The sequence below is a fragment of the Scylla paramamosain genome, chromosome 2 (genome assembly GCF_035594125.1).
Source record: "Scylla paramamosain isolate STU-SP2022 chromosome 2, ASM3559412v1, whole genome shotgun sequence".
Taxonomy (NCBI): Eukaryota; Metazoa; Arthropoda; class Malacostraca; order Decapoda; family Portunidae; genus Scylla; species Scylla paramamosain.
In genome coordinates, this window is record NC_087152.1 from 26,223,319 (window position 1) to 26,239,316 (window position 15,998).

General features: G+C 43.2%; 2 protein-coding genes across 10 annotated transcripts in view; one reads left to right on the forward strand and one right to left on the reverse strand.

Annotated features, from left to right (window-relative positions):
* The first annotated feature begins 1,753 nt into the window (after positions 1-1,753).
* LOC135112375 (uncharacterized) overlaps positions 1,754-15,998 on the forward strand; it is a 51,440-nt gene continuing 37,195 nt past the window's right edge. For 2 of the 8 annotated variants that reach the window (XR_010274316.1, XR_010274317.1), the window contains exons 1-6: positions 1,754-2,694; positions 3,450-3,666; positions 5,569-5,727; positions 6,218-6,386; positions 6,571-6,770; positions 7,201-7,522. Coding sequence is in view for 6 of the 8 variants with exons in the window: in XM_064026816.1 (XP_063882886.1) it covers positions 3,643-3,666; positions 5,569-5,727; positions 6,218-6,386; positions 6,571-6,770; positions 7,201-7,522; positions 10,548-10,666 (993 nt within the window). In the remaining 2 variants the exon portion in view is untranslated. Of the gene's footprint in view, positions 2,695-3,449; positions 3,672-5,568; positions 5,728-6,217; positions 6,387-6,570; positions 6,771-7,200; positions 7,523-10,547; positions 11,132-15,998 lie in introns of those variants that run through there. The other 6 variants (XM_064026816.1, XM_064026803.1, XM_064026799.1 and 3 more) reach the window with 6 other exon arrangements.
* On the reverse strand, positions 7,545-14,828 carry LOC135112399 (uncharacterized). Of its 2 annotated transcripts, none has more exons than XM_064026831.1 (5): positions 14,378-14,828; positions 12,347-12,535; positions 11,583-11,702; positions 10,087-10,182; positions 7,545-9,885 (listed from the first exon to the last, which is right to left on the reverse strand). In XM_064026831.1, the coding sequence occupies exons 2-5, from the start codon at positions 12,491-12,493 to the stop codon at positions 9,733-9,735; spliced, it is 516 nt and encodes a 171-aa protein (XP_063882901.1). In that variant the 5' UTR covers positions 12,494-12,535; positions 14,378-14,828; the 3' UTR covers positions 7,545-9,732. The 2 variants fall into 2 exon arrangements, with proteins under 2 accessions (XP_063882901.1, XP_063882897.1); XM_064026827.1 differs by lacking the exon at positions 14,378-14,828 and adding an exon at positions 12,758-13,096.

Genomic DNA, 15,998 nt, shown 5'->3' on the forward strand with positions numbered 1-15,998 from the left:
GGGGAACAGCACTATGGAGTTATATATCTCCTGGTCATTCCCCTCTCCTTCCCCTTTCCCCTCTCTCTTCCCCTCTCACTCCCCTCTCCCATGACATTTGTGGTGTGGGCGGCTCTGTGTTTGTCGATTCCAAACCTCTACTACCTCCCCTCACTCCCCTCTCACTCCCCTCTCATTCCCCTCACTCCTTTCCATTTACATATTTCGAACAATTTTCCCCTCACTCCTTAATTCCCTTTAAATTCCCCTTAATTTTTGGCATCCTGTTCCCTCAACTCATCCCTCCTTAAGTTACTAAGCAAAGGGCAGAAGGGGAAAAGAAGGGAAAAGGGAAACTACCCCTTATTGCTCTGAAAAGAAGAACAAGGAGAATGATAGGAGGAGGAGGAGGAGGAGGAGGAGGAGGAGGAAGGGATGGAGGAGGAGGAGAGAGGAGAGAGGAGAGATGGAATGAAGATTGATGGGAAGGAGGGAAGGGAGGGAGATACAGGTGGTGGAAGGAGAGAGAGAGAGAGAGAGAGAGAGAGAGAGAGAGAGAGAGAGAGAGAGAGAGAGAGAGAGAGAGAGAATTCCAACCCTCTCTTTCACCCTCCCATGCGGTCGGTAGGTAGAAGCAAGAAATTGAGTGGCAGAGAGAGAGAGAGAGAGAGAGAGAGAGAGAGAGAGAGAGAGAGAGAGAGGAGGAGGAGGAGGAGGAGGAGGCAGCCGCAGGAAACTGACGGACAAATGGACAAAGTTAAGACAAATTGGAGTCAGGGAAGTTTGCATATTATCTAGACTGCTGACGTTTGTACAGAGATGCTGCGAGGAGGAGGAGGAGGAGGAGGAGGAGGAGGAGGAGGATTGGTGGTTAGGTGGAATGTAAAAAGACTCGCGCTGACACTGAAGAGAAGGAATATGAGGAAGAGGTGGAGGAGGAGGAGCAGGAGCAGGAGGAGGAGGAGGAGAAGGAGGAGGAGGATATAGACAAGGTAAAATGAGATGAAACCTGATGTTGAAATGATCCTCTTCCTCCTCCTCCTCCTCCTCCTCCTACTACTACTACTACTACTACTACTACTACTACTACTACTTTCACCACTAAACCTTAACACTCACCCTTCTTCCTTCCCTCTCCCTTTTGCTATCTCCCCTCCCTTCCCCTCTTTTCCTCCCCTTTCTCTACTGTCCCCTCTTCCTTCCCTTCTCACCTCCTCGATAACAGTAATGAGGGAAGAAGTAATAAAAACATGAGGACTTTCCCTGTCTGTGTGTGTGTGTGTGTGTGTGTGTGTGTGTGGAAGTGAAGGAAATGACTCCACGCAACTCCACTTCCTTCTCTTCTTTCTCTTCCTCTCTCCCTCAATCTCTCTCACATTTCCTTCCTTCCACTTCCCCTCACCTCCCTCATAAGGCTTTCTCCCTCCCGACTCCCCTCTCCCCCTTTACCCCTCCTTTCCCTCTTCCCAATCACATCTTCCCCTTCCATCACTTCCCTTCTCATCAGTTTTTCTCGCTTCTCTCTTCTACCATTTTCGCTCTCACATCCCAAATATCCTCTCTTCCTCATTGCCCTTTCTTCCTTTTCTCATCTTCTCATTAGCCCTCTTCCTCCTTCTTTTCCTCCTGTAAATTAATGTTCCTATCTATAATGATAAAACAACAATTAAAATTCTCATCAATAAGAAATTAAGTGAAATAAGAAGTAGTTTTTATGCTCATGAAGTAAAATACAAACTTTCCTTACGAGATGATATTACAAAACTTAATTAAAATACAGATAGAGAAACGGAGATGGAAGAAAGAAGTGTAAGCAAAACCTGTAATTATCTGTACCTGAGGGGACCTAATGGACGCTCACACCTGTTCACCTGTCCTATTAACCTAACTTATTCTATCCACTTGTCCTATTTAATCCACTTGTATCATTTTCTTGACCTATGCACCTGTTCTATCCTTCTGTTCTGTTCTGTTCACCTGTCCTATCCACCTGTCCTGTCCACCTGTTCCACCCACCTGTGCTATTCTGTTCACCTGTCCACTCATTCACCTTTATGAGTAGCGGGGCCTCTTCTTCGGTGGCTCCTCATCATCATCTTCTGAGCGCACTATGATGACGCTGTCCTCTTCCCTACACAGCCTCAGGTTCAGGCTAAAGGGGATTGAGAACAGTTTTAAAGGAGTCGAGTCTGAGGTTAAGTGAATCGAGTCAGAGTCAAAGGACACCGAATCCGAATTTAAGGGAGTCGAGTTTGCGTTTAAGGGGGACGAGTCCGAGTTAGAGGGAATCGAATCCGAATTTTGAGGATTCGAATCCGAATTTTGGGGAACTGAATCCGAAGTTAAAGGAATCGAGTCTTCATGTGAGGGAGTCCGATCGCCCATCACGCCGCTGGACGAGGAAAGGAGACTGATCCACCAGGCCACTCCATTGGGCGGCCACTTCACTGCGTTACTCCACTGCCCCACCAGCGCCTGCACGCCCTCGGAGGAGACGTACCAGACCCGCGTAGGTCGCCACTCGGCCCAGTCGTCCCGCCTCTGGAAGAAAACCATATACCCCTCATCCTCTGACCTCATGGGCCACATCGGGGGGGAGATGGTCGTGGAAGAGGACGAGGGCGGTGAGGTATTCGGGTCCTCAGAGAAAGAAGTGGACCTGGTTCTCTTTGGCATGTTGGTTTTCAAAGGACTCGTCAAAGTGTTGTTCTGAAGGTGAATGTTAAAGTAAAACGCTCCTTTATACTTTGTTTCTCCACATTTTCTCTACACTAGCTGGCTGTCTTGGTACAGGAGAGTGTGGGTGATAGCTGGGTTTTCAGTGCCTCCTTCACCCCTCTGCGTCTCACCTTCTACAGCAGAACCCTTCATTATTTACCAGTCTATTTTTCTGTATCTTGCTAGTTGTCTGTCTGTCTGTCTATCTATCTTTCTTCTATGTCTGTCTTTCTAGTTGTATGTCTGTCTACCTCTTTATCTATCTATCTAGAGAGCGGAAGTAGCTAAGAGGACCGGGAGATAAGGGGGTAGGTGACGGGAGGGGGAGAGTGGATGGAGGTAGGAGAGATGGGGAGAGTGAGGAGCAGAGGAGAGACGAACGGGGCACGAGAAAAATGCAGGGAGATGATAGGCTGTCGTTGAGTCACCAGAGAGCGGACAGACGAACAAGAATAATGCACAATAAATTACTCCACAACAAAGACAACATCAACATTGACCTTACTATCATTCCCGCATTACATTACACAACATTAAATATGCGCTGAGTCAGTGAGTAAGTAAGATAAGGTGAGGAAGTATGAATATTTTAAGTATTATCCTTCCTCCGGCAACGTGTACCTTTTGTCTCGACTGAAGCTTCGAAACACTAATTAAAACTCACAACAGCTCGTCTTTCCCACCTATACACACTCAAAAACTCACCTAAACCTCACTCAGATAACCACTTCACCCTTATATTCCACCTACAGCACTTCATGATCCTTAGTTGCATTGAAATCGCCTGGAGAAGACTCACGCATCTGGTTCGCGCACATTCCGAACAAATGAGGCAGTACCAAGGCCACATTCCGTTCACTTTCCTTCCTGCTCCTCACCGCGTGTGGTCCTGACCCTGTGCTCGTATTATCGCTAAATTCCCGCATCATCCTGCCTCTCCCAGCGATGGTCGGCTGTTTTACGTGTAGTGTAAGGTATAGTGATGTTGCCCTGAGTTGTTTTTTGTCAGTGTAGAGTATCTAGCATGCAAGTATTAGGGGTTTAAGTGAATCCACTGAATCTCTCTTTCAGATAGGTATTCCAGCACTGTTCTATTTTATATTGTCTTCCTCCTCTGACACATGCCAAAATGATAATCACTCCCAGTGTTGTTGTGGATCAGGGATGCTGTAAACTTTCCAGTGACCCAGCTGTGACCACACTGAATGTTTCCATTTGTGACTCACAGTGCAAGGGGCCAGTCACACCCTGCCCTCTAAAGACAACTCTCTCCCTTCACACAACTCTACATGCACCTAATATGCAGACACCCTTCACTCAGAATTCAAAATTTATGATGGTGGCTCTTACACAAGCTTTGGAGTCCCTGTCTGGGAAGGAGATCACAAATGTCCCCAGGTCGGACTCTTCTTCAGGTATCGAACCTAAGTGTCTTGACACCCTACTCAACTTTTTCTTCATTAATTTATGCAGCATTTGCCGCCTTATCTAATTTTCAATCTGTAGAACACCACCTCCGCTCTAATAAGCCTCATCTTCTTTTCGTCACCAAAATGCAGATGTCTGAGCCAACTGACAGTAGCTCCTTCTCTGTTCCCTCCTATTTTCTCCATACTCATTTTTAATCCAGAGCTGGATGTTGCATCTTTGTAGGCAATGACATAACTTGCTCTTGTATCCATGCTTTTCATCCTCCTCCTCCTCTTCCTCTTCCTCTTCCTCTTCCTCTTCCTCATCTTTGTCCTCCTCCTCCTCCTCCTCCTCCTCCTCCTCCTCCTCCTCCTCCTCCTCAACATCGACATGATGCTACCTTCTAGATAGCTATCTTCTCTTCTTCATTGACTCTCAACTGTCCCCTTCTACACTGAACATCTTCAGTCTATCCTTTACTTATAATATAAACTGGAAACTTTATGTCTTATTTCTAGCTAAAACAGCTTCTATAAAGTTAAGCCAGTTTTTTTTCTTATCTCCTCCAATTGCTGATTCTGTACAGGGACCTTATCCATCCATGTAAGGAGTATGCCTTACATGTATGGGGAGTTCCACTCATAACACTGTAACAGACTTTGCAATCTCTCTCTCTTATTGCCACAATATTGTGTCTCTTGCTATCTTGTACCACTATTTTCATGCTAACTGCTCTTCTGATCTTGCTAACTGCATGCCTCCCCTCCTCCTGCAGCCTCACTTCATAAAACTTTCTACTTTCTCTCATCCCTATTCTATCCACCTCTCAATTGCAAGTGTTAACCAGTATTCTCAATCATTCATTTCCTTTTCTGGTAAATTCTGGAACTCCCTTTCTACTTCTGTCTTTCCTCCTTATGACTTGAGGGAGGTTTTGAGACACTTATCCTCCAGTTTTCATGATCATTTCTGACTGTTTAGGGACTGGCACCTCAGTGGGCCTTTTTCTTCTAATTTTGTTGCCTTTGGCCAATGCACATCCTACACAAAAAAAAAAAAAAATCCACTTTTGTAGATATCCAGACTTTCTCCCACTTTCTCCCAATCTGAGAATGGTTCCATCACATTTTACTGTCATGCCACACATTCCAAGTGCACTTTCATTGCTCTCACTGTCTGTCCTATTCACCACAGCACCTCCCGAACAATAACATGCATCTTAAAGATGTATGAGATCTTGTAATTTATTCAGCCATATTGGCAATAATGCACCCTTTGACTTGATTGGAGTTTAGAGGTGTTAGTCACATGATGAGTTGGGAAGGTGAACAAGTGTTAGTACCTATCTGTACAGAGCCTGAGCTACATTTGTATCTATATTTATCCAATTTATCCCTTTGTTTGGTAGTTGGTGTGTTTGTGTGTGACATCGCCAAAGATTATGATCCTGCTCATCCACAGACAAAGATGGCAGTGAGGGGAGGCAACACAGTGTTCATTGATGCCTCGGCACTTGGGGAGCTGACGAGCCAGCTGACGTCCCAAGACCTAGAGAGTCTGGTGGGCTTCAACATCCAGCCGGCAGACTTGGAGGCTCTGCAGGAGGCAACTGAGGGTCATGTGAGTATTACTGCTTACAGAGGCAAGCTTTCAGATTTCACTTATTTTTTGTGTATTACTAGCAGTAGTCAGAGGATGCTGGGGCAGTGATGTAGGTGAGAGGAAAACAGGTTCTTTTCAATGATTGTGGTGCAAAATGTGTTGAATATTTTGTGAAAGATAAGTTGCCAATAGAAGACATGATTGAGATCATAAGGAATTAGATACAACAAAAGTCTAAGGACTGGAGAGATAGATTGAATACAACCAAAGTTGGGTATTGAAATCCTGTACTAGATCATTCTCAATTTTTTTTTTACTAGACTTCTCAGAAGTTGACATTTCTAACATTTCTAAAAACTGGCAAGTGATCAAGGTTATTGTATTTACCATGCTGAAATCCTGCATGCCAAGAAGTATTATAATTGCTATGCATTATACACTATTCTTAGACAGTGATCCCTTAGTGTTGTTAGTGATCCCTAACTATTACTCTACTTGTTGATCCCAGGTGGTGGACACTCCTGGAGTGCTCATCTCTGATGGGGTGACAGTGGGCAACATTGTGGAGGTGGAGGGTGGAGAGAGTGGAGTGCTGGAAGAGTCTCAGCAGCTGGACTCCCATGCTCACCACCAGCCAATGGAAGTGGACACCCTCACTGACCATGACCAGGTCATTGGTGAGTATCAGCTGCAGATTTGTCATGGCCATACAAGGACAAAAAAATTAAATTTATAGTCCTTTCAAGCACTTATACATAATTGTGTGTTGGCCTTGATCTCTATCCACAGGAGGCAATATCAGGGAATGTATCACTCACTATTGTCTGCTGTGTGTTACATGCTTTTGGTTCTCCTGCACAGGTGAAATGGACATGCTGCAGCAGGGTGGTGAGCTGATTGGCATGGCAGGAGAGATGTCCACAGGCGGTGAGGCTGCCACCACCTCGGCTCTGCTGGCTTCTGTGTCTTCGGGTGACTCCTCTTCCTCCCAGATAGTTTCAGAGACGCCACAGCTCATAAAGAGCAGCTTGGGCCAGTTTGTAGTTCTGCAGCAGAACCAGGTGAGGCTACAGCTGCTTCTGTAGTGCTACTGTAGTGTCTTATTTATTCCTACTATCTTTTCATTGTACCCTTACTTGCAGTAGTCTCCCTGTTTTTTACGTTATGGCTAGATGTTGCAAAAGGTGACAGAAACACATGAATGTAGGGACTAAGGATGCCTTCTCTGTACTTTTATTCCATCATTTATATTAGGTGCGGCAGCTTTTCTTTGCCATCTCAATACCAATATATTGATGTGTATATCAGTAGATCCAGGCTGGACCTGTCAGGTATTGACTGTACATTTTATGTAGTAGTAGTGTGGGAATTACAGCACCCAACAAATAATGGAGAAATTTCTGAATGTTTTATCGAAATTAGTAATATTTCTCAATGAGACGGAACTCGGGAGTAAAAGCAAGGTGAACAATTTTTACTTATATATTTCAGCAGAATAACATCTCTATTGGTTCTATGGCCAACCGAATCATCACATCGGGCGGCCAGGTCGTGAGCACAGTGTCGGGCCCTAGCAGCAGCAACAACAGCAAGCCGGTGGTGGTGAACACATCTCAGCTCAGTGGGGGAGTGAGGCAGCAGATGGTGGTCACCTCGCAGGCCCACCCAGTGTGGACGGAGCATCAAACCAGATTCCTCCAGGAACCATCATCCCACACACCACAAAGCCACAGCCTTCTCGCACAATCATTGATGCAAATGGGATCAGACCAAGAAAACCTTGCAACTGTAAAAAGAGCCAGTGTCTTAAATTGTGAGTATTCTTGCTTACTTTAAAAAAGCTCCCCTCCACCATATCCTCTTCATGCCTTCCTTCTTGACATCAGAACTACAAAAAAGCTCATTGAGTCCTTTCCTATCAATACACCGGTACCCATTTTGAGAATGTATGAGTAAACTGTTTTCCCACATTGGTGGTTCGTCAGCATGTGGCGAAATGGAGGCTATTTTGCATGTACTTAAGTGTACTTAATCATCTTCTTCATCTAGATCTGCAAAAAGCATTTGATACTGTTGACCATCATATCTTGTGTGAAAAATTAAGAGCAATGGGTGTAGAGTCAGTGGAATGGTTTTATTCTTATCTAAGTGGAAGAAGTCAAATTGTGAAGATAGATGAACATTGCTCGGAAACCAGAAATGTATCCTGTGGGGTACCACACAGGGAAGCATTTTAGGTCCACTCCTGTTCTTATGTTATGTAAACGACATGAAAATCAGTGTCTCGTGTAAACTTTTGCTATATGCAGATGAAAGCATTTTGATTATTCCACACAAAGATGTAGATTTTATCAAAAATAGACTAAGAAAAGAACTTGAATCATGTAACACCTGGATGATAAATAACAAGCTGTCTTTGCATTTAGGAAAGACGGAAATTATGTTAGTTGGATCAAAAACAAAATTAAAAAATGTAGATGATTTTAATATAACATGTTTGGGTCAGGACATAAATAGAGTAAAATCAGTAAAATATTTAGGAGTTCAATTGGATCAGTGTGTTTCAGGGGAGCTAAATTGTAATCAGATAATCAAGAGGATAAATGCAAGGTTAAAATTCATGTACAGACAAGCAAAAGACCTTGATCAAAAAATTAAGAAAACCTTATGTAGCTCTCTAATTCAACCTCACTTTGATTATGCATGTTCCTCTTGGTACTCTGGACTGAGCAGTAGATCTAAAAAAACAACTACAAATTTGTCAAAACAAGATTATTAGATTTATTTTAGGTTTAGACCCTAGATCTCATATAGGACAAGTGGAGAGAGAAAAAGTAAATATGCTTAGTGTCAAGAATAGGGTTAAAGAATTAAAATTAAGCCATGCACATAATATCCATAACAACAGAGGACCAACATATCTAGCAGAACATTTCCATAGGAAAACAAATACCCACACAATTAGGACTAGAAACAATGATTTAAACTTTGGTATGTCAATTGCAAAGGGTCCCTCAGCACATACCTTTTATCATACAGCCATTAAAGACTGGAATTCATTACCAAAAAAATTACAAAACATACAATCCAAACACCTGTTCAAAACATCTCTCAGGAAATATTTACAAGATGAAGAAAGAGCTGCTGAGTCAAATGATTTTACTTATTATTAACCATGATAGTCATAGTGAAAATACATTGTAATTTTAAATTTAAATTTTATGGATACAGTTGGCTAATAATTTTAGGGTCTAGTATTTCTGTGTACCAGAGTTAAGTGTATAGTGATTCCTGTGCTGCCCGCCCCATCTTGCTGCATAAAAGGGACCCTACTGGAAATAAGTTGCTAAACTTTAGTAGGCTATCCTGGATGAAGAATCTATGTACATTAACTGGTGTGGTACTCTGCCTGTAATGCACATGAATAATCCAAATAAACTTAATTACTTACTTACTTACACCTTCAAACATATCAAGGGGCATCATAATCTAAACATTCAAACTTGAACTGAAGCTGTTATTCTTGAAGGTATTTATATGACACCAAACATCAGTACATTAACTATGCTGTTGTAATGGCTGAGAATGGCCACAGAAGGCAAGCCTCCACCTCTCCTTATCCACACATATTGCTTGTTCAAGCAGTTAGCTTGTACTAACATCTTTTTCACACATGCACACCATTACTTTATTCTTCCATCTTTCAAGTGACCTTACCCTCCTATTAGCACCTTCAACTTCACTCGTATGCACTTTCTTTACAAACTCTTTGCTCTTCATCTCAATATAGCCATACCATGTCTGTGTGTTCCTCTTCACCCATTTCACCACTCCACAACTTATACAGCATCCACACTTGCTCATGCCACATCTCATACACATTCTCATTGACCTCAGCCACCCATCTTGTCACTGCACATGCCCCATTCAGACAGCTTGTTACCACATTACACACTCTTGATTCTTGTGCCATTCCTACATTAACTAATTATTCAACCAACAAAAATCAAATTAAAAAGTTAACTAAAAAAAAAAAAAAAACCAAACCTTATTGGAGAGAACTTGCACATTCTGCTGCTGTGCTGTCAGTTGCTGCACTTGATTGGCTGGAATCTTGATGACCTGCTGTCCCCCAGAAGTGACAATCTGGCCACTCCGGACGGTGCTCACTGTCCCCTAAGGAAGACACCAGACACTTGCTTCCCCTTCAACAGCACACTATCAACTCAAAACTTACATTTCTCTCTCTTACAAATAATTTAATTTACATCCCTGTCCCAGTTTGACATGCACATCTCTTTCACAGCTTCAACTTTCCCTCATGGTGCTGCAAACATTGCCATAATGAAACAAGCACAGCCACACAACACTACTCACCTGTCCAGGTTGAGGAATATTGCTCTTTATGACAATCTTCTGAGGACTTGAAAGAATGTTCCTCACAGCTCCACCACTGCTCACTTGAGTTAAAATCTGCAAAGACAGTGTCCAGATACAACTCTAAGCACCTCAGTTAAACTGTTGGCATGAGAATACACAGGATATCAGATAGTCCTTCTGTGTCAACAAAGTATTAAGTGAGGGCAACATTTTGTGAAATACAGAAATTGCTGGATGACAACATTTATGATGAATTCCTGGCTGAAAAAAGTACACACAGCATACATTCTAATAATGAACAGTGAGTGGAAGTCACTCACACATTCATTTTTACATATATGTAGATACAGATTATAATCTCTTAGATGACTTAAGGAAGTCATAATTTTAGTGTATCTATTGTAACCCAAGAATCACCAAGAAGAAATCAAACACATGAGCTATCACCACCCTGACAGATGAGAGACGAGATGTGACCATCGAGATCAACATGCGGCAAGTCATCACAAGACTAACAGACCCAGAGAACAGCAGTAGATTACAAGAAGAGGTACCAAGGTGGCTGTCACAAAATTAGTACACAAGGGAAACAGAGGTCACCGGCAGCAAATGACATGGACAAGATGGACAGCTGGCACAACATATGAAACGCTGCCTCCTTGTTCCTTATTAGATGTGATTTACCAAAGTTACTAAAAATTTTAAAAAATGGAAAAATAAACCATGATTGAAGTCTGAGAAGATAAATCTAGTTACTTGAAAAATTAGGGAAAAAAACAAGATCGTGCAATATGGAAGCATGACATACCTAAATATTAATCTCAACTCCTCAAATACGAAGAAGCAATATAAATAATGATGAATGTTGGATGCATCCACTGACAACTCTCTACTTACATAACTTGTTTCTAGGATGGTTAGAAAATTCAACAAATGATTACACTATTAACTGCACTTTAGGATGGCTGGCACTTAGCCACCAGTCACAGGCAGCCATTCATACCATTCATAGCCAAGCAACACACAATCCTGCAGCATAACAATGTTTAGAGGGATAAATGGTAATGTTGCTGAACTGATAATTAACAATGACAACTTGTGTAGGGAATTACAGATAGAAGTTTGCTTAAATCTTGTATTCCTATGTACTCGTATAAGAGTTTGCACAATAGCTTCTGCCCATCCTGCATGTAAAGCCTTGTTTGTAATATGTTGGCTAATAATGCACAATATTCCATCCCTTCATGAAAATGCATACAGCTTTTCTCTGTGACATCTCACCTAAAGATTCATAATTCTTATCATATATATTTTTAAAATGGAACCTCCAATAAGAAAAATATATTCACAGTACAGAAAATAGCATAAATATAGAAATAAGACTTAAAGAAGCACAAACAAGACAAAGGCCGGAGCTTGCTGATGAAACACACAATAACGGCAGCCCCTTATAGACAAGCAGGGAGGAAAGCAGCCACTGCCGGACAACCCACCTGCTGTGTGGAAGGAGGGGCTGGGGCAATTTTGGTGGGTGACTTGGAGGACACAGGGACCAACTTATTGGGACTCTTCACAGGGGACACTCCACCCATACTCACCCGCTGCACAACAATCTGCTGAACGGAGGCTACATTAACAACCGGTATCTTCCTCCTTGCACGAAGCTTCTTTCTTCGAATGTAATCTACAGAGATGCCTGTTTCTGGCAATTCCCTTACAGGATGTGGATGGCCATGGCAAAAGTCTCCATCTGCACCTGTCCATGCACCTCATCCCTGCACTCTACTGTCCTACCACTCTCTTGTCCTTGCTCTCATATATTCTAACAATCTATCCTCACACTTATTGGGGAATGTCTCCTTAATTGTATTCATCTTTACACTTTCTTTCCGTGTCTACTTTCAGACCTCTAAAGATTACCAACATAGCTTCTTGTAGTTGCAGAATGATATCCAGAATTCTGTTCAATTTTTCTGATGGCATTTGAGAGGGAAGCTGGAGCTACACCACAACTCCATTTACCTTTCTGGGATTTCTGATGCCTCACTTTTTCTGGAGATATCCCTTAATCACCTTATTATTATTATTCCTACCATAATTACATCTAGCTCTGATCTTCATCTTAGCTAAGTCTACTTCATCAAATGGAGGAAAATGAGTGCAGGGTGATGGTGTCATTCTGTTGGAGAGAGAGAGAGAGAGAGAGAAAGATGCTGCATCAAGACAAAACTCAGGTTCACCAGTGTTCCTTCCTGACCTTGTTTGGAGATTGGCCCTGTGGCTTGGAGGATGGCAAGAAACCCACATGCTGTGCCTGCTGCAAGGTCAGCTTGGCAGGGGAGGCTGCAGTATTACCACTCTGGCTGGTGATGAGGCGCACCTGCTGGCTCCCAATGTTGCTCATGCCCCCGCCAGCCTGACTGCTGATGATCACCTTGGTCACCGTCTGCACAGGCAAGGCAGGCATGTTAGCATGTCAGTTGGAAACGTTTCTCTCGCAGCTACATCATCACAAGTCCTATATGCTCTCAAACCAAAGAGGGTTTATGGTCAATCAGTTATGATACCTGCAATGTGGTCTGGTGTACATACATGTCTACTCTCACAACTGACCCTTGTAGGCTCCACAAACTGATGGTACTTACAGGTGACTTGTTCTGTTACTTACCTTCTAATCCAGCAGCAAGACGTAGGATGCTGTGTGCTCAGTGTTAAATGTATGTGTGTGTGCGTGCGTGCTTGCACCAGCGTGATCTGGCAAGGTGAAAGGTGCGTTTTTTAAAGTTGCCATGCTCCTCTCACCATCTTCCTCCAATCAGTGTTGTAAATGTGATGTTCACTACTTTACTGTCAAGGTGATGTAATTAAAGAATGCTGATTACAGTGAATATGCTAATGAGAGGCAACCCTTTCATAAATCTGCTGCGGGTGGTCCTAATGAAGCGTAACCCTGCAAACTTTCGCAGGGGAAAGAAAATGTTCTCCGAAAAGTAGCCATAGTATAACTAAGGGAAGAGAGAAAGAAGAAGAAAAAAGTACTTCAAGAAGCATCAGGAGGCAGACCATGGAAGCAGGCAAGACAGAGGGTGAAGGCTAGGAAGGCTTATTAGGCGGGTGGGAGAGCGCGATGGCTTGGTGGGATTGACTGATCCTGTGGGATGTACTGATGCCTTCCCTTTGCCTTTCTCTGTACCATCAGTCCCGGGACTCAGGCTCTGCGTCTCACGAGGAAGGTATAAAGTCTTCCTTGGTGTCTTATGGTACGTGCACTGAGAAAGGTGGTTTCCCCGCGTGAGCAAGGCTTTCTAGACTTGGCACACGTGTGTAGCATACACGGTGCCGGGTCATGGACAGTAAAAAGTCGAAATGTGTGAAAGTGGAATTAATCTGTCACTCGAACCGTAGAAAAAACACTTATCTTCAATTAGAGCCTTTTAAATGTAGAAATCTTGTTAATCTGTCACTAGAACCGTAAAAAGACCCTTAAAAAACAATGTAGCTTCAACTAGACCTTTGGAAAATAGAAATCATGATAATCTGTCATTAGAGCCGTTAAAAAAAAAAAAACTTAACAACCCATGTAACTTAAACTAGGTCCTTTGAATGTAGTGGAGGTGCGGCACAGAAGTCTTTCAGAATAATGGTCGTGGAGCTGCGACACTGCCAGGTAAATGATTCAAGAAGTTAGGTGTTTGCCGTATGACCCGATGCTATTACTTGCTTTGGTGACGCCAGATTAACACTGAAGGCCGTATTCTTAATCTTAAGGAATCGGCAACGACCTGATGATGATGATACACACACACACACACACACACACACATTTTCCTACCATCTATTGCGCTTATAGCATTTCATCTGTTATATTTGTTTATTTTTGTAATTTAATTTTCTATTATTTTTCAATTGAGTGTTGTAAGGGCTTCCCACAAGTAGACTCTACTTACCTTTCAGCTGGCTTATCCACCTACTATCTCTAATAGTGCCCGTCCCTTATGCCAGGACGCAGGGCTCCCTGTGCACTCCATCATTACAGATTCACTCTATCCCTCGTGTTTGCGTATACCTTTCTCTTCCTTCCAGTGAGGTAGTCAGCCTGAGGGTCCTGTATTCAGCACATCTTTTGTCGTGTTCTATAAATTTGCACTTTAATTGCAGCCCCTTAATTTCTTAACCACTGTATAGATGGCACAATTCATAATGTATATATTAATGTAATGTAATGTGGCAACGATTGTGGCAATATTCTATTATGATAGCAAATTAAGCCAACAAAATCTTCACTCACAAACGTTCATGTGGACCGTGCAAGAGAGTGGAACCTCTCACGTGGCTAGTCGGGGGTGGTGAGTGATGCGTCTCACCACCAGGTGCTCGACACAGGGCAAGAGAGGCCTTTCATCACCATCCTGCCGGTGCGTGAACGCCTCAATTACCATACTATTCGCACACCCTCCAAGAGGGGAGTGACTCGCAAACTCTTCCCAGAGTGGAGAATGAAGCGAGATGTGGCAACCTTAGCAACAGGTGACTATATAAGAGAAATAATACGAGCCTCGGTCCACGCTGGCGGCAGCTTCCAGCTTCAGGCGGGACAGTTGGAGCTCTCGGGTTGAGACGGGCACCAGGGGACCGAGCCTCTGACGCGCGCCACACCGCCCCTCGCAAACACCACCCGCGCCTCCCTCACACCCTCGCCGAACACAACAATACCCCAACGGCAGCAGTGGTTTTGTCCTTGTGAGTACAAACTAAGGCTTGTGTTTGTACATATTAATTACTGATTAATAGGATATAAGGCAAGAAGGAAAAATTTTCCTGTTTTATTATTATTATTATTATTATTATTATTATTATTATTATTATTATTATTATTATTATTATTGTTTAAGTTTTATTATAATCGAAAGAAATGCGATGTCACTGGTAGTCGCGAGAGTTTTAGTGATACAGGTACAGCTTCAAGAACACACACACACACACACACACAGAGCATCCATCGACTCACTCAACCGACCTAACCACCCAACCACCCATTAAACTCCAGCCCGATCTCCTACACACACACACACACACACACACTGTCTACCCACCCACCCGCTCATCCACGTAGCACCCCCCCTTAGCAGTCTCCCCCAAACACATGCAGTCCCGCCCACTCCCCACCACCCACACGCGCCTTACGCAGGTCATTCCACCGCTGCGTACGGTGCCCCGGTCAGGCACGGGTCCCGTCTCAGTGGTCGCGTCATCTTACTGGGAAGAAAATAGAGGAGGTACAGAGGTGTCCCTGTCAGTACTCCCTTCTCGTGCGTCAGATGTCACTATCACTCCTACTACTGTTACTGTTACTACTGCTACTACTGCTGCTACTACTACTACAACCACCACCGTACTGCTTCTGCTGCTGCTGCCGCTAAAACAATAACAACAACAACAAGAACTACTACTACTACTATTACTACTACTACTACTACTACTACTACTACTACTACTACTACTACTACTACTACTAATATTACTACTACTACAACTACTACTACCACCACCACCACTACTGCTACTACTACTAGTACTATTACTATTACTATTACTACTACTACTACTACTACTACTACTACTACTACTACTACTACTACTACTACTACTACTACCACCATCACCATCACCACTACTACTACTACTACTACTACTTGTTTTATTAATGCCACTGCCACTACGTGTATCTCAATTACCACCGTCACCACCATCATTACCGCTACCTTCACTACTACTATCACCACCACCACCACCACCACCACTACCAGTACTACTACTGCCACTAACGCAGCCAGGACCTCTAGCACAGAATCATAATAACGAAGCTAACAAAGACCGCCCCTCGTGGCCCGCGGCTGCTGGGTGCCAAC